Below are 17,452 nucleotides of genomic sequence, written 5' to 3' on the forward strand. Positions count from 1 at the left end.
ACGCCTATAAAAATAGGAGAACATTCAAGAACCAAGAACAAGAACACAAAGCCAACGCCAAACAAAAAAAGAACAGACAAAGAAACTTTGAAAAGAAAATGGGTAAAGGAGGAAACCTTATGACGGCTTCGGAGGTGGAGGAGCTACGACGGAAGAACGGGGAGATGGAAAAAGAGGTGGAGGAAATGAAGAAAGAGATGTTGCAGTTGTGGCGGCGGACGCAGGTGGCGGAGGAAGCTGAGGAGCGTCTCTGCTCTCAGCTCGCCGAGCTTGAAGCCGAATCGTTGGACGAGGCTCGTGATTACCATTCTCGCATCATTTTCCTCGTGAACGAACTCTCTCGTGTCTCTTCCTCCTCTTCTTCCTCCTCCTCCGACTTGGCCTCGCCCTAGATATATATATCTATGTATATATGATATGTGTGTAAGAGCATGATTAACCCGGAGTTATTAGGATTGAGATCTTAGCGGAAATTAAGAAACAATTTCTTAACTTTTAACTAAAAAAGCTAAGAACCGGTTTTTAAATAAGAACTTTAAGAACCGGTTTTTAGCTTTTTTAGTTAAGAATTAATAAACGGTTTCTTAACTTCCGCTAAGAACCTCAATCTAAGAACTCCGGATTAATCATGGTCTAAGGATAGATCCGGATGTATCTGAATTCACAATATTGGCTCATGTCAATGCCAATCTGTATAGTTTTTTTTTTTTTTCCTGTTTTTCCTAACATGTTCGAGAAAGGCTATGAAAGTGTTCGAGAATTAATGCAAAAGATATTTCGATTTGTATAGCTTGGAAATACAACGACGATAAAACCTCAAACTATTCTTAAATTAAAATTTGGACTTCGAAAGAAATTAACAAACTAAAATGTCTCATTCTGTTATTGATTAACAAAAGATCGTGTTATGATATATAGCTTATAAACACCTAACAAAAACGTTCATTTTGTAATTGTCCGGAAAGTTGATCCCTAAAGAGAAGAATATACTTCGTGGGAAAATAAAAAGATCTGATATATGATATATAGCATAGGTCATTTTCATGAGTATGTATGAGTAATGTTATTATATCAATATTTAGATGTTTAAACAACCATTTTCTATACAGCCACAATTTCGTACGGTGAAACGCAGTCGGTCTTTAAAGGAAATTTAGGATGATCAATGGTTCCCACAACTCAAAACGCAATCGGTCTTTTCTCGAAAACATTGTCGATTTTAATACTACTACATCTTACTAAAAAACAAAACAAAAGTTATAAAGAGAACGTGATTTATAGTTAAAGACAATCGTAAACAATTCAGAAAATTAAATGATTTCATTATTAAAGTAGAAAAACACTATATTGTTTTCTTTCTTTGTTTTTCTTTTTCTTTTTCTTTAAATACACAATAAACCAACCACCCACGAGCCACCGACGATGACGTTTCATATGGTTTATTACGGTGACTTTTGCTTATTATCCTATGGAAGATATTTCGGTTAGCATAGTTATTAATTTTTTTTTGATCAAATCATAGTTATTAATTAAGCACAAGGAGATGTGAAAAAATCGCAAAAGGAGATTCATTTCTCTAAACTATATGACTAACTAACAATATAGTGTTTTTGGGTGCGATCATACCAGCACTAATGCACCAGATCCCATCAAAACTCCGCAGATAAGCGTGCTTGGATGAGAGTAATACTAGGATGAGTGACCTCCCGAAAAATTTTCGTGTTGCACCCTTTTTAAAATTTATCAAAAAAAAAACTAACAAAAGATTCAACATGGACAAATTACTTATGTATGTTTTATTTTGTGCAATAATCTTATCATTTTTACAAGAATGTATAATTGAACTAATATTTGCAAAGTAATCATAATACTAAAATGATATTACTACATGAATTAGAAAGAACAGGGGAAATATATTCTTTCTTTAATTCCAAAAATGGCATGTTGCATAATTTTACAAAGGCATAGTCATGTTGAGTGGTTTTCAGTAAAGAAAAAAAGCTAACATGTTAAATTCTTAACCGAATCAATCATATAACTTGTAAAAAGACGAATGAAGTTAAAATTTTATTTCTAGCAACACCGAGCAATAATAACAGAAAATATAAAACGATATTAATATTAGTACCACCATACAAGAAACTAATAGTTTAGCAACACCAAACAAAGATTTTGCCTAAGACGCAAAGAGACTATTTCCTATGGATCATACGTTTCCTTGTCAAATTGAAGCTAATATGAATGACTTCAGCTAACACCACGGTCTATGAAGCAGTAACAACGATGAATGAATCATAATAGCTTCAATTTGGGCTCACTTAAAAGACATTAGCCCAAGAAATGATGATTTTGATTTGTCTTTTTTTTTTTCTTTGTTATTTTCATTATTTAGTTGAGACACCACCATATACATGGAATAAAGTAGTTTTACATGTATAATTGTGAACCCAATTCAAACAATTCAAGGTAATCTAAGGACTTTGACGAATAGAGTTGAGAATCTCTAGGAAGACAGGAAACATAATCTGTTTGCTTCCTTCCACATAGTTTATGTATCGATTCTGATTAAAAAGGAAGAACAGTGACGTTTCATGTTGTGCATGATTGCCTCAAAGCAACTAGACTGAGGCCAATAAGCAACAAGACAGGGTAAGGTCGAAGCATGTCAGACGAGGAATGAGTCTTACCAACCTTCCCAGTTTCAGCTCTTTGACTCTCATCCACTATTGGCGGATTTATAAACCGGTCGTCTGGATCTTGGTTTACAATGGGAGGAGGCATCATGAACTGATCATGAGGTGGGGGAGTCGTTGATTCCCCGTTTGGATTCTGACTTGGTCCAGGCAGGTTCTGAGTCTCAGGAGCAACAGGTTGACCATAAGGATTCTGAGTTGGAGGAGCCATTGGTTGACCATAAGGATTCTGTGTTGGTGGAGCCATTGGTTGACCGTAAGGATTCTGAGTTGGAGGAGCCATTGGTTGTTCATAAGGATTCTGAGTTGGTGGAGCCATTGGTTGACCATAAGGATTCTGAGTCGGTGGAGCCATAGGTTGACCATATGGATTCTGAGGCGGGCTAGGAGGATCCGAGTTTTGGCTGTTTGGTCTTTTAACCCTGAAACAAGTAGTTATTCAAGTCCTATAATCAGAAACTGAGCATTGTAAAAAAAGAACTGAAAAGTGAAGGGAACAAGATTATATACCTGCCAGGGCAAAAGATAATAACATATTCAGAAGCTTGACAAGTGAAAGTACTAGTCCCATCATCAAAGGCATAACTATAAGCCCTAGGACAAGCTCTCTTGAAGACGGTAGAGTAAGAAGACGGCCTGCACGTGGTTGGATTAGCAAACTGACCGCTGCAACAATACTGATCCAATCCAAAGGCCTCACAAGCGCTCTTGCAAGCAACAACCCCTCCCCTCTCTTCCTCCTCCTCTCCCATCACCTGAAGCTCCTTCGGACAGCTAACGTTGATATCAGCAACGCATCCCGTGGCATTACAAGCTCCAACCAGTCCACCGCCTCTCGGGAAGGCAACTATGGGGAGGTTGTACCCGTCAACGAGACTAACATCGTAGAAGTCTTTGTCACCGGGACTGCGACCGAGCGTGATCTCGAAAAGGGAAGTCGGAGGGGCTGCGCCACTGCCGGCACACTCCAGCTTCCCGCCGCAGTCGCCGGTGGTGCATTTTCCTGTACCGTTGGCGTCGAAGTTGCAGCCGGTTCTGGCCCATATTCGACCTGACCAGCCTTGAGCCGATGGAATGCTAACGGACTGTCCCACATCAAGCTTGAAGCCTGTGGTGGGTAGTGGTGGGGTGCCAGAGCCTGCAAGAGTGCCGGGCCAGATGGTAAAGGGACAGTTATTCGTGAGGACGAACGTGGAGGAATAAGAAACAGAGAACAGCAGAAAGATATAAACAAGAACAGCCATGGGAACCAGTGATCTTCCCATTATTAAATTAAGGTTTAAGATTCCTGGGATATGGATTTTGCTAGGAGGTTCATTGAACCAAGGGTTTATAGTATATACCAAATCAAATCTAATGTTGAAGCGGTGAGGTTGCTTAAGAAAGCCTCAAGCCGCAAGGCAATGAGTTAAGGTTTAGCATTACTCTGAGGACACTGGCCTCTCCGACAAGGCAATTCTTTGCCTAACTTGTCCAACATCTTTTTCATCAGTATTACATTATATTATTCTAGAGAATAACTAATAGAAGTAATGAAACCTCTACAGATAGATGCAGGAGAATCTACACCAACCAGAATAAATAAAACAGCTTAATTCATTTCTAGTTCCTTGACAAATGAGTTATTTTTTAAACTTATTAAGCAAATACTAACCACCAAAATTAGCAATGATAAAAGTAAATCTACCAAACAAATTTGCATCCTCAATTTTTTTTTGTTCTTTTAATATGAAACTCAAAATTCATGAATTTAAAGATCTACAAGAATAAAAGCAGAGATTATTTTGATTTCTAAACAAGATGAAAAGTTAAGCAGACAGTGATTGTTATCATCATAAGCTAATAGGGAGAGATATTAACATACCGTATGTTATCGTAGAGGTAGAGTCAACATTTGATACTTTGCCACCTTCTTTGGAACAGAATCTTCCACGATTCCAGAAAATCTAGGCTCTTGCATCAAACCATCGAATGCCTACGTCTCTGACCTTTTTGTAAGCCTTAAAAATGAAATAAAATATTGCATTAAATTCCACGTCAAAAAGAAAAGAAAGAACAAATTGAAGCAACATGTCCCATATTCTTCTTCTTTTTTACCATCTTCACTTCTACTGTTTCATCTTTTAAAAGTTGCTACAGTCCTAAGAAGTTCAATTCTATATGATGAGAACATGATTTTGTTACTTTTAGTTAATTTTGATCATCATTCAGAGTAGGTGAATACTTACCAGGACTGTGATTTAGCCATTCAGGTGGAGTAACAATAACATAAGAGCCCAGATTCCATGAACTTCATCAGAAACTTTACATTCTAAAGAGATCTGAACCTGTAACATAAGAGCACAAGAATTAAACAAATATAAGAACCTCATGTACTTCCCACACCAGAGAGAAGAGGGAAACCTAACATGGCAAAATATAAGAAACATGAAAGTAGGTACTCATACAGCAGAGCTCAGAAGTAAATGAAGAGAAAAAGCGTGACAATTCCATAGATGTTATCACATAATTACCATGAATAACTGATAATTTGAACACAGTTGGCCAATCCCATCCTCGCTTGGTAATTGTAACTGCTCACTGCCTTCCTTTCTCTCACAGTTAAGGAGAATTAAACCAAGCGTGTTGTTGCCTGCTGAGCACAAACACATGAGGACCTGCAATGCAAAGTTTTATACTTCAAACAGTTAGGCTTACTTCTTTTACTCAAAAAACAAAAATCAGAAACATAAAAAAAGCAAATCAATAGACATAAAAGAAGCACAATTAAACTCTCCTGAATTGCAAACCTGCACAAACATAAACACACATTCAGGATCCCAAACACTAATCAATCAAGGAAATGGAAGTTGGTTAGTACAACAAAGAAACTGTTAGAATCAGGATCATAAACCCTTTATCCTGAAGAACCTATACTGCATTGGTTAGCAAACATGGAAAAATCCTGTCGCACCACACTTGCAGACATCACCAATGGTGCCTTCATAATGGTAGGACGCTAGCCAAAAACAAGATACATAGCTTCAATAAAAGCCTGCCTAAACAAATATTGTGCCCAAACAAGAAAAAACTAAATGTGCACAAGAAGAGACATCAAACATCATCACCAAGAATAAGTAGAAGCAAGTAAATTATAAAAGTCTCTCCTACATAAGTACTACATTAAGGTTCACAGAATAATTAAGATAAAGCTCTTTTTCAGGCAGGGAAGATGCCTAGACCCTTCCCTGCTAGAGCAATAACAGCACATACGTGTCTTATCCATAGTTTTTCAAAAGAAATAGAAAAAAGGAAGTTATTCTACGTCTTATTAAAGAGCCTCTCTCAGGGAGATGATTGATGGATCTAACTCAAGTCCATCCCGTCACCAGCAGGGCTGCAGATAGGACTCACAGCAGTGAAAGACCTCTCAAATGGAGAAGCTTTGAACTGAGTCACATCGCGACGACGACGCTTAAACGAACATCCCTCAGAAGGAGGAAGACTCTCACTGTTGTCAAACTTCCTCCTAACACCTCTCACCGCCTGCTCCTCAGCAGGCGAGAGAGGGAAAACCCGCCCGCTCGCCCGGCACAGGGAGGTGTGGTTATCGTAGAGGATCCTCTGGTTGCAGTTGTTGTCGCAGACGTGAGTCAGTCCAGTTAGTTTGCAGCGGTACATGTTCCCGAAAACGTTCTCGTTCTCGCATTTCCAGTCGCATTTGTGAGACGCGTCGCAGTCTCGGCCTAGAATCGCAGACAAGTAAATAACATTGGCGGAGCTCACCATGGGAGATTTTCCAATTACCTCCATCTTCTTTTGAGTGATTCGAAAGCTCCACACAACCTTTTATACTCTGCATAATCCCACGAAAGGCCGAAGAAACCATCAATACCGTGCACATTCAACATTAAAAATCGATAGATAGTCGGTAATTAATTTAGACTAATTTTAAGAAAAAAAATGGCTTCATTTATAACTGATTGCCGCCAAGAACCTGCCTAAACTAAACTGATGTTTTAGAACTAATAGATTGTAATGTTAGGATCAGATATAAATAAAACAAGTTTTCTCAAGCTTTGTTGATTTACTGCGCGATGATTATGTTGAAAAAGATCGAAACCCTCTAATTAAGGTCTAGCGAAAAAAATAGTTTCATTTATAACTGATTGCCGCCAAGAAACTGCCTAAACCGATGTTTTAGAACTAATGGATTGTAATGTTAGGAGTAGTCGGGGCGCTGGTGCCTGTCTAGGCGGCAAATCGGATATAAATAAAACAATTTTCAAATTTTCTCGAGCTTTGTTATGTAACCATTTAACCGAAACCTCTAATTAAGGTCTAGCAAAAAATCGCTAGACCTTAATTATACGTTTTATATGGAATTATTGATTAGGCTAAAGTCTGAACACCTAGACCTAGACCGACTTTTAGAAAAGGATTTTCGAGAGAAAAATCGTTTCGTTTAAATCCGATTTGCCGCCTTCACCAATATGCCGAATATTACAATCCAATCGGAGACACGTGTCCACATTTAGCTAATCAATTCCTCTATTTCACAGCCTCTTTCAAGATCGATCACACGAAAAATTATCAATGTTTCAAGCGAATCAACATCCGAATTTGAAACGATTCGGAGCAGAGTGGGAAGCTACAACGTATCGCTAGCTACCAGATCCGACGGAAGGATTAAGAAATTTCTCTAAGAAATTCAAATTCTCGGAAGCAATTACACAGAGAAGGTATCTGAGAAAGAGAGAGAGAGAGAGAGACGTTACCTGGAGAGAGAGAAGACGCGTCAACGAAACCTTAATTTTGACTCGAGAGCAAGCGAGGAAGAAGATCAAAGTGAGGGAACAAGATGAAGCAAGCGGAGATGGGAATATATTTATAGATTCGAGTCTCACGCTGTTTTCTAACGGATATTATTCTTAACTCCGTTAATTAACGGGGCCCACCACCTCGTTTTTTTCCCTCGTTTTATTATTCTTTAATTGATTTAACATTAAATAATTCCTTTATTTATTTCGTTTTTGGTTTGTCGTATCTGAAAAGAGGAAGAGATCAGGTCACGTGTCCGCGTGATTTTTTTTTTTTTTTTACAGCTTTAAAAACGACCACAGTGGGAGGCGAACCCATACGTGATTATTTTTGTATTTGGATATTAACATATTACTGAGTTATATACTTATATATATGATAGTAACATATCGATAGAACAATATGTTATAGATTTTGCCATAAATTATTTATTAAAATCATAGAAAGAAAAGAAAAAAAAGGAGGAAAACGAAAGAAAAGGAGGAATGGTAAGAAGGGCGTGAAGATAGTGTGAGAGAGGGCGATGACTTTGCCTTACCTAACTTCACCCGTCTTCTTTGCTCCTTCACATCTTTATTCACTTCACCAATCAACTTCTTGGGCCACTTATGTCAACGGTTCATCATTTACAAATTCTCCATATGCTAATATTATACTCCCTCTGTTCTAAATAATCTACGTTTTGGAATTTTCACACTTATTAAGAAAACACTTAAAATTTTGATAATAAATGTATGATTTTCCGTATTTAGCTATTTCCTATGATTTTTAACCAATCAAAATTCAGTAAACACAATTAATGTTTTTGAAGTTTACAATTTGCTATTATTACATACATTGAAAATGTAAAATATGAATCTTTTAGAAACAAAATATTTTTCTAAAACATGGATCATTTAGGAACGGAGGGAGTATATCATAAAAGCTGAGTATAACTTTGTGGAGAAACTGTGTTTACTCGTGGGAATTAACTCTTGTTTTCTATAGATACTTTTTATTATAATCAAGGAATATTTTTATTTTTTGAAAAAGAAGTTCCAAAAGAAGTTTTTGGAATTGAAGAAAAAAAAAGTTTTTGGATTTTTTCTTGGAATATAAGATTAGGTCATTTTCTGTATTTTGTAGTGTGGCAATTTAGTCTTTCATATAGAACAAATCCTAAAGAGCCGTGCACTTGCACCAATCTTAAGCTTTATTTTAAATTGTAAAATACTGTGAATAGTTTTTGAGTTTTTGAAAATAGGTGTAAATAATCAATGTACCATACACTCATGTTTGCAGTTTATGAATATGACCACGTGTTAACCTGATCGGAGATAAAACCCATGTGAAGAGAGGTACGGATGCTTAGTTCGAGATAGATCAACATAATATATAGTTGAAAATAACAGAGTGATTAAATTCTTTGAAACAAAAATGTCAACCAAAGGCTTTTAGTAATGGTAAAGGTAACATGTCACTCGCTCTAATTAAATGCTGAACTTAATCTTTTCTTAGCTCTCAAGCCTCCACATAGAACGTGGTGGTAGTTGTTGTTGTGGAAAGAACATGCAAGGACAAATCAACGGCTCTACTCTGTGTCAAGTGGTACCACAATATAAACAAAACATGTACACTTTCCTTCAAAAATTTCACGGTTATATACTTATATATAGTCAAGACTGCATATAAAAAATGATGTTACAGATTTAGTTAAAACCTATTTTGTGTTGTGATTCAGAAGTCAAAACAATGACAACTTTTGAGATGCTTTTGTTTATTTTACTATTGAATAAGGTGTAACGACCCGGTTTTCTCAACCGGTTGGTTTGGTTTCTTTTTAATTAATTTGATTGGACCAAACCATGCCTCAAACTAAATTATTTCTATTTCTAATTTATCGTGTTATTCCTTATACCTAGCTATATATATTTCACTCACCCTTCCTCCTTCTCGGGAGCCGCATCCACCATTTTTATTTCTTCTCTACTTCACGATCATCTCCTCCCTTCTCTATTTTGTCTTCTCCTTGATTAGCTTCTTGTTCCATGTGCAATCTCCATGCTTTGGGGTAGAGGAGCTGTCATCTTCGTCACACGCCCTTAGCACCAACCACCACAGATCAATGGCCGTGTATCATACTGGAGAAGCAGCCCCTGCCATTACAGACTTGTTACGTGCCGTCACGTTCATTGCGTTAATCTTACCTATCGGATCCGTGAGATGAAGAGCTTGAGCGGAGAGGGAGAGAAGGCGTTCAAGCTGGAGTCACCGCACCTCGACCGCCGTTGATCCGCACCATCATCATCAACCGTGAGCTGTGATCCACCGGAGATGCAGCACCCTTCGCCGAGTTCGAGATCCATAACCGCGAGTCAAAACCGTGAGGTTCAAGTGCTCGTTTCTTTATTACTTGTGTAGCAAGTAACCATCCTTATAAATCCATTATTTATTCTTATTTTAATATTTTTCTATGTTCCTTTTTGATATGGTTTGTCTTCAACGAGTATTCGAAATCCATGGCAAAATTCTAGCTTTCTGGATGATCAAGTCATTTCATGTATTCTCGGATCCGTTTCTGGTTTTTCTTTATGGCTAAGGTGAGGGTCTATTCCGTAAATCACGTACCAGTGTAGAATTCTCTCTATCGTAGTTTAGATTTCGAATCATGATCCGTCTGTTTGAATTGAGTCTTGATTGTTAGTTAGTTCATTCATTGTAAATTGGAACTAGGGGTCTAGAGGATTCAACTTTTGATTGGATTGTGTGATGTTAAGAGATGCGATATATATATGTATGTATACATAGTTATTAGTAGGGACTATGTGCGCGGACGGGGGCTCAGAGATGTCTGGGCTAGCGACGCTACTTTGATTGTGCGGGCAGGGGTTCAGAGACGTCTGGACTTGCGATGCTACTTGTGCGGGCGTGTGGTGCAGAGACGTTTGTATCATGGACGCTACTTGAGAGGGCGGGGGTACAGAGACATACTGTACTAGCGACGCTAAGTATTATATATCCATATGAGGAGATGCGGGGTGTATGGACTAGCTTTATGCTATCATCGCATTGTTTGGTTTGTGTGACGCGCTAGGCGTCGTGTGTGTTCATGTTAGAGCTAAACTTCCATAGTGGGAGTTCTATTTACTCAAGTCAGTGGTTTGCGTGTTTAGCATCCCCATACCTCACGGAGTAACTCCCCTGTTGCTCACCCCTCTTCTTCCCCCTTGCAGGTGAGCTTGCCGAGTTGTTGGATATCTGGACGGTTTGGTGTCTTGGGATAATTGTATTTATTTCGGTTTTAACTAATGATTTATGCGAATTTTACATTCGATTTATTTGATATATTTTTATACTTAAATTTAAAAAATGTATTTCTTTTAAAATTATTCTATTAAATATTATGTTATTTTGTTCGATTTGGAATAATTCGGTTTAATTCGATATTTCACCGGTAGTAACACGCCATTCTCCATATAGGAGGGGACGGGTGTTACATAAGGTTTCAGTAGACACAAGATAGTCAAGCACAGTTGAAAATACATAATCGCATTTGTTTAGTAATCTGTCAAATATAAATTAATCAAAAGTGATTATAAAGCTGGTTTCTTAGTAAAAGCCAATAAATGATAGTGCTGCAGGTTATAAGAATTTATTTCCTAGCCTAACTATCGTAAGTGTTAACGAGTTACGGCCACACTGCGTGCATTAAAGATTAGCTAGGACCACACTGGTCCATGCCATGCATGATGCTTGTGGAATTTTCAGTCCTATAATACTTGAATGCCGTGAGAAACTTTGATCACTCCCATTATCAAATTATTAGGAATTTTGTAACTGAGTTTTTGTTGTACTAATAAGAAAAGAAAATGTCAACATCGAGAAATATACTGGTGCCAATTTGCCAAATCAGCTGTGTGAAGTAAAGAGAGACTTCATAGTGGGCTTTTAGTGGGCCGTTAATGTCCTGAAAAGTTCTCCAATTCGTTAAAAAACGTCATTTAAATTAAAAGCGATATTAATTACCGTTTTTGGCATTTTGCGAACGAAGTTTGTAACTTAAAATATTTTGGTCAGTACTTTCATTGTGTCATAAATATAAGATTCTCATAAATATAATAAGATTTCTTATGCATGCTTTTGGATTTTTAAAAAAAAAAATTTAAAGAAAACTTTTTGCATGCTTTTGAGTTGATATGGTGGAAAGAAAAATCTTTGGAGTGATAGCTAGTTGTTGGAAAATAATCCTTTTCGCATGCTTTTTCTTATTAATTCATTAATAACTCAGTTGATTTAAAATGGTCAACATAAAAGTTTAAAGGATTTTATAAAAAAGTTTAAAGGATTTTCACAAATCACAATGGTATATTAATTAATTTGGACCATATTGTGGTAACGGTTTCCTAATTCCTATTATTTTTTATTTGTTTAAGAATAGATATTAAGTTAGTTGATACGCGTATTTGGTTAATTTGGATAATTTTAAATGTGTGTTTTTGGCGACAGTATTTTGCATTTCAACATATTATTTTCTATTTTCTTAGCATTTTCAGATTCAATATAAGAACTAGCTAACCAGAGGGGAAATGTTGAATATAAAATCAAGTTTTTCGGTAAGGAATCTGAATTCAGTTAGTTGATACGTGTATTATACTCCTTTTGTTTTAAAATATTACATACTTTAGTTTTTTCACATATTTTAATAAAAATATTAAATTTATATTTTTTTGATTTTTTCCATAATTTAAAACCAATAAAAATCAAATAAGTGCAATTAAATTTTTTGAAGTTTGTAGTTAGTTAGTTATGAGAAAATGACACAAAGAACACTAAATGAAGTTTTCCTCCCCAAACTAGCACTCAGGATCAGAATTCACAAAAATAGGTTTCATTAAAGGGGCAATTTACCCTTATGCCCCCTTCTTTAACTAATTTAAAAAACAAATTTGAAATCAATTTGTCGCCGTCCTCGTTTCATCGCTTCTTCTTCTCGTCTCTCCGTCGTCGTCGTCGTCGTCTCTCCGTCGTCGTCTCCCCGTCCTTGTCGTCGTCGTCTCTCCGTCGTCGTCGTCGTCGTCGTCTCTCCGTCGTCGTCTTCGCCTCTCCGTTGATCCGTCGTCGTCGTCTCTCCGTTTATTTATCGTCGTCGTCGTTTCTCAATTGATCTGTCGTTTCTACGTCTATTCATCTCATTCTCTCTCTCGTGTGTCTGATTTGATTAAGGTTTGAATCATTTCATTTTGTTATACATTATCTAGGTTTTGTTATATATTATTCATTTGTTGATGATTTGAAGTTGATTTTGTAGAACAATGGAAGTTTTGTGCATCTGTGGACAATGGATCTCAAAAGAATCTCTCCAGTGGGAGTTTCTTGTTGATTTGAAGAGGAATGCATCAATCATTTCCATAGAAGAAGATCTACTGTATGAAGATTTGATGAAGATTGTCTCTGAAGATTTTAGTGTTAAAGAGGAAGAAATCAGTTTGAGTTATGGTTTTTCATTGGATATGAAATGTATTATTGAAAGTTTCCCCCCACTCTCGATAGGTAATACTCGTCAGCTCAGAACTTTCATTTCCAAGACTAGAGCATTTGATGGAACCTGTCGTTTGTGTGTTAAGGTTTGTATGATTTTTTCTTACACTTTTCAGGATATGCTTCATAACCAAGTATTATGCCTTACAGAACTACTTGACTTATGCAGGTTAGTACTGATCCAGTTAGCTGTAACACTCAAGCTTCTGATACATTTGCTTCTACTGTTCCATTGAATGCCAATCCAGCGATTCTTTCTACTGTGCAGAGTGAAAAACAGGTACATTGTCCTTAATTCCCTTTTTCTGTTTGTGTTTGCATGATATGCTTCATAATCAAGTACTATGCCTTACAGAACTACTTGACTTTTGCAGAGTCTTCTATATGAAGGTGTTTCTACAGTTCCTCTGAATGCTCTTCCGGATTTTAGTACTGATTCAGCTAGCTGTAACATTCAAGCTTCTGATACATTTGCTTCTACTGTTCCATTGAATGCCAATCCAGTGATTCTTCCTACTGTGCAGAGTGAAAAACAGGTACATTGTCCCTAATTCCTTTTTTCTGTTTGTGTTTGCATGATATGCTTCATAATCAAGTATTATGCCTTACAGAACTACTTGACTTTTGCAGAGTTTTCTATATGAAGGTGTTTCTACAGTTCCTCTGAATGCTCTTCCGGATTTTAGCCCTGTCCATATTGGACTTTCACCAAACACGAGAGTAGCTGGCGATATTAAGGTGAATAGCTATTTTAAGACAAAGAGAGAGTTGATGTTGAGGATGAAGAAATGGGCTTTAGAGTGGAAGTTTGAGTACAAGACTGTCTCTTCTAACAAGTCAAGAGTGCTTTTGAGTTGTGTTGATGAAAATTGCACGTGGAGGATGCGTGCTATCAAGCTACCTGTTTCAGATTTTTTCGTTGTTAAAAAGTATGTTCATGAGCATACATGCGATACAACACACAGAAAAGCCAACCACAGACAAGCATCTGCAAAGTTGTTGGGTTCTTTGATTTCCAGCAATTATGGAGAAAAAAAGGAAGGTCTCAAACCGAAACAGATCATTGAACAGGTCAGGATGCTGCATGGTGTTCACATCAATTACAAACAAGCTTGGAGAGTGAGAGAAGAAGCTCAGATTTTGGTTAGAGGGACTCCTGAAGACAGCTATTACAATTTGTCTAGGTGGTTGTATAAAATCACAGAAACAAACCCTGGTTCCTTGACTTATCAACATGTTGATGCTGCAGGAAAGTTCAAGTATGCATTTGTGGCTTTTGGTCCATCGATAAGGGGATTTTCATTGATGAGGAGAGTTATTGCAGTAGATGGTACATTTCTGAAGGGAAAATTCAATGGGACTTTATTGGCAGCTTGTGCTCAAGATGGGAATTATCATCTATATCCTCTCGCCTTTGCAGTGGTTGACGCAGAAAACGGCGCCTCTTGGAAATGGTTCTTTAGAGGTTTGAGCCAGAAGATCCCGGACGCTTCAGATCTTGTTTTTGTATCAGACAGGGCTAATTCCATTTCTTCAGCGTTGGAGGATGTATATCCCTTATCTCACCATGGAATTTGCAGGATCCATCTGCTCCGCAACATCACTCCTACATATGCGAAGACTGGGTTGCTACCTCTGGTGGAAAGCGCTGCTGATGCCTATACGTGTCACGAGTTCTGGTTAATCTTCAAGGACATAAAGGATAAATGTCCTGAATTGGCTAAGTATCTGGAAGAGTCTGATTTTAGGAAGTGGGCACGAAGCTATGCGCCTGCGAACAGGTATAATATCATGACTACCAACATTGCAGAGTCTCTCAATTCTATGTTGAAGATGCCTCGTGAGTTGCCCATTATCTCTCTCCTTGAAACTATCAGATTGACGATGACCACTTGGTTTTTTGAGCGACGCGAAGCGGCTGCGAAACATAAGCACCTGGTTACTCCAAAAGTTGTTCAGAAATTGGTATCTAGGTTAGGGGCCGCAATGTTGTTGAATGTGTATCAAGTTGATCGAAGCGAGTTTGAGGTGAAGAATGAAACAATGAAGTTTGTTGTTGACTTGGAGAAGCGGCATTGCACATGTAATGTTTTCGACATTGACAAGATCCCCTGCATCCATGCCATCGCTGCTGCTAAGCATATCAAGAGAGATGAAAACCGTTTTGTTGATGCTTCTCACTTGACAGAAACGTGGGCTAAAGCTTATGCTGAAAGCATACATCCTGGTGGAGAGTTGTCAACGTCCACCTATCCAGAGAATATTGATGAACTGTCTTGCCCACCTCCAGCTACCAAAAAGAAAAGTGGACGCCCTCCTACAAAGAGAAAGAGATCCGTTGGCGAGTTTGGGGTTCCTGGATCTAAATCTCAGTCCCACAAGTGCAGCAGATGTGGCACAGGAGGGCACAACAAGATCACATGCCAGAGGCCTATAGGATGAAGTTCTACATTTTTACATTTTTATCGATTATTATTTGGATGTTTGGCTATTTGATGGTTACATGATATGCACAAGACCATATACATTTTTTCTTTTGGAACCCTATCCTGAATAAGTATGATTTCTTACAACTTTTGTAATATACAACATTATCTTTTGATCTCATTTCAATTTTTAGTTTAAACTTCTTTGCTAGAAAAAAACACAGTAATATTCAACTATTCTGGAATCCCATCCAACTTTTGTAACATCCAACTTTTGTAATATACAATGTATTATACTATAAATTGTATGGGTAAATTCAATTATGTGGAAGCAACTAACAGATGATTCTCCTCAGCCTAGCGGCTAAACCACGAAACCTATGATACCGAAACATTGTTCGACCGGGGTTCGACTCTCCTACGAGTAATGGGTGATTTTTTTTTTTTGTTCAAACATATATCTCAGGAATCACATTTGTCGCAATCGGAAGCCCATCCTGAACTATTAAAGATCTTTCCAATGTATTATACTATAAATTGTATGGGTAAATTCAATTATGTGGAAGCAACTAACAGATGATTCTCCTCAGCCTAGCGGCTAAACCACGAAACCTATGATACCGAAACATTTGTTCGACCCGGGTTCGACTCTCCTACGAGTAATGGGTGATTTTTTTTTTTTGTTCAAACATATATCTCAGGAATCACATTTGTCGCAATCGGAAGCCCATCCTGAACTATCAAAGATCTTTCCAATGTATTATACTATAAATTGTATGGGTAAATTCAATTATGTGGAAGCAACTAACAGATGATTCTCCTCAGCCTAGCTGCTAAACCACGAAACCTATGATACCGAAACATTGTTCGACCCGGGTTCGACTCTCCTACGAGTAATGGGTGATTTTTTTTTTTTGTTCAAACATATATCTCAGGAATCACATTTGTCGCAATCGGAAGCCCATCCTGAACTATTAAAGATCTTTCCAATGTATTATACTATAAATTGTATGGGTAAATTCAATTATGTGGAAGCAACTAACAGATGATTCTCCTCAGCCTAGCGGCTAAACCACGAAACCTATGATACCGAAACATTTGTTCGACCCGGGTTCGACTCTCCTACGAGTAATGGGTGATTTTTTTTTTTTGTTCAAACATATATCTCAGGAATCACATTTGTCGCAATCGGAAGCCCATCCTGAACTATCAAAGATCTTTCCAATGTATTATACTATAAATTGTATGGGTAAATTCAATTATGTGGAAGCAACTAACAGATGATTCTCCTCAGCCTAGCGGCTAAACCACGAAACCTATGATACCGAAACATTGTTCGACCCGGGTTCGACTCTCCTACGAGTAATGGGTGATTTTTTTTTTTTGTTCAAACATATATCTCAGGAATCACATTTGTCGCAATCGGAAGCCCATCCTGAACTATTAAAGATCTTTCCAATGTATTATACTATAAATTGTATGGGTAAATTCAATTATGTGGAAGCAACTAACAGATGATTCTCCTCAGCCTAGCGGCTAAACCACGAAACCTATGATACCGAAACATTTGTTCGACCCGGGTTCGACTCTCCTACGAGTAATGGGTGATTTTTTTTTTTTTGTTCAAACATATATCTCAGGAATCACATTTGTCGCAATCGGAAGCCCATCCTGAACTATCAAAGATATTTCCAATGTATTATACTATAAATTGTATGGGTAAATTCAATTATGTGGAAGAAACTAACAGATGATTCTCCTCAGCCTAGCGGCTAAACCACGAAACCTATGATACCGAAACATTGTTCGACCCGGGTTCGACTCTCCTACGAGTAATGGGTGATTTTTTTTTTTTTGTTCAAACATATATCTCAGGAATCACATTTGTCGCAATCGGAAGCCCATCCTGAACTATTAAAGATCTTTCCAATGTATTATACTATAAATTGTATGGGTAAATTCAATTATGTGGAAGCAACTAACAGATGATTCTCCTCAGCCTAGCGGCTAAACCAC

General features: G+C 37.5%; 4 protein-coding genes and 1 pseudogene across 9 annotated transcripts; 3 read left to right on the forward strand and 2 right to left on the reverse strand.

Moving 5' to 3' along the window:
* The first annotated feature begins 24 nt into the window (after positions 1-24).
* On the forward strand, positions 25-787 carry LOC103854791 (protein RESPONSE TO LOW SULFUR 2-like). Its single transcript, XM_009131757.3, has one exon. It carries the CDS (start codon positions 99-101, stop codon positions 390-392), a length of 294 nt encoding a protein of 97 aa, XP_009130005.1. The 5' UTR covers positions 25-98; the 3' UTR covers positions 393-787.
* Positions 788-1,612: 825 nt separating this feature from the next.
* LOC117132333 lies at positions 1,613-1,731 on the forward strand (annotated as a pseudogene).
* A 616-nt stretch (positions 1,732-2,347) lies between these two features.
* LOC108868756 (pathogenesis-related thaumatin-like protein 3.5) lies at positions 2,348-4,558 on the reverse strand. The gene is made up of 2 exons (XM_018656869.2): positions 3,204-4,558; positions 2,348-3,115 (listed from the first exon to the last, which is right to left on the reverse strand). Exons 1-2 carry the CDS (start codon positions 3,956-3,958, stop codon positions 2,590-2,592), a joined length of 1,281 nt encoding a protein of 426 aa, XP_018512385.1. The 5' UTR covers positions 3,959-4,558; the 3' UTR covers positions 2,348-2,589.
* A 650-nt stretch (positions 4,559-5,208) lies between these two features.
* On the reverse strand, positions 5,209-7,822 carry LOC103854793. 5 transcript variants are annotated; one of them, XM_033284605.1, is made up of 3 exons: positions 7,451-7,803; positions 5,998-6,528; positions 5,209-5,350 (listed from the first exon to the last, which is right to left on the reverse strand). In XM_033284605.1, the coding sequence occupies exon 2, from the start codon at positions 6,483-6,485 to the stop codon at positions 6,039-6,041; it is 447 nt and encodes a 148-aa protein (XP_033140496.1). In that variant the 5' UTR covers positions 6,486-6,528; positions 7,451-7,803; the 3' UTR covers positions 5,209-5,350; positions 5,998-6,038. The 5 variants fall into 5 exon arrangements, with proteins under 5 accessions (XP_033140496.1, XP_033140495.1, XP_033140494.1 ...); XM_033284604.1 differs by lacking the exon at positions 5,209-5,350 and adding an exon at positions 5,372-5,482 and having other exon boundaries at positions 7,451-7,804; XM_033284603.1 differs by lacking the exon at positions 5,209-5,350 and adding an exon at positions 5,372-5,691 and having other exon boundaries at positions 7,451-7,804.
* Positions 7,823-8,819: 997 nt separating this feature from the next.
* Positions 8,820-15,882, forward strand: LOC117131794. Of its 2 annotated transcripts, XM_033284476.1 has the most exons (6): positions 8,820-9,269; positions 10,975-12,695; positions 12,781-13,096; positions 13,180-13,290; positions 13,385-13,546; positions 13,641-15,882. In XM_033284476.1, exons 3-6 carry the CDS (start codon positions 12,785-12,787, stop codon positions 15,450-15,452), a joined length of 2,397 nt encoding a protein of 798 aa, XP_033140367.1. In that variant the 5' UTR covers positions 8,820-9,269; positions 10,975-12,695; positions 12,781-12,784; the 3' UTR covers positions 15,453-15,882. The 2 variants fall into 2 exon arrangements, with proteins under 2 accessions (XP_033140367.1, XP_033140366.1); XM_033284475.1 differs by having other exon boundaries at positions 8,821-13,096.
* The last annotated feature ends 1,570 nt before the right edge of the window (positions 15,883-17,452 follow it).

Source organism: Brassica rapa, chromosome A02 (genome assembly GCF_000309985.2).
Source record: "Brassica rapa cultivar Chiifu-401-42 chromosome A02, CAAS_Brap_v3.01, whole genome shotgun sequence".
Classification (NCBI taxonomy): Eukaryota; Viridiplantae; Streptophyta; class Magnoliopsida; order Brassicales; family Brassicaceae; genus Brassica; species Brassica rapa.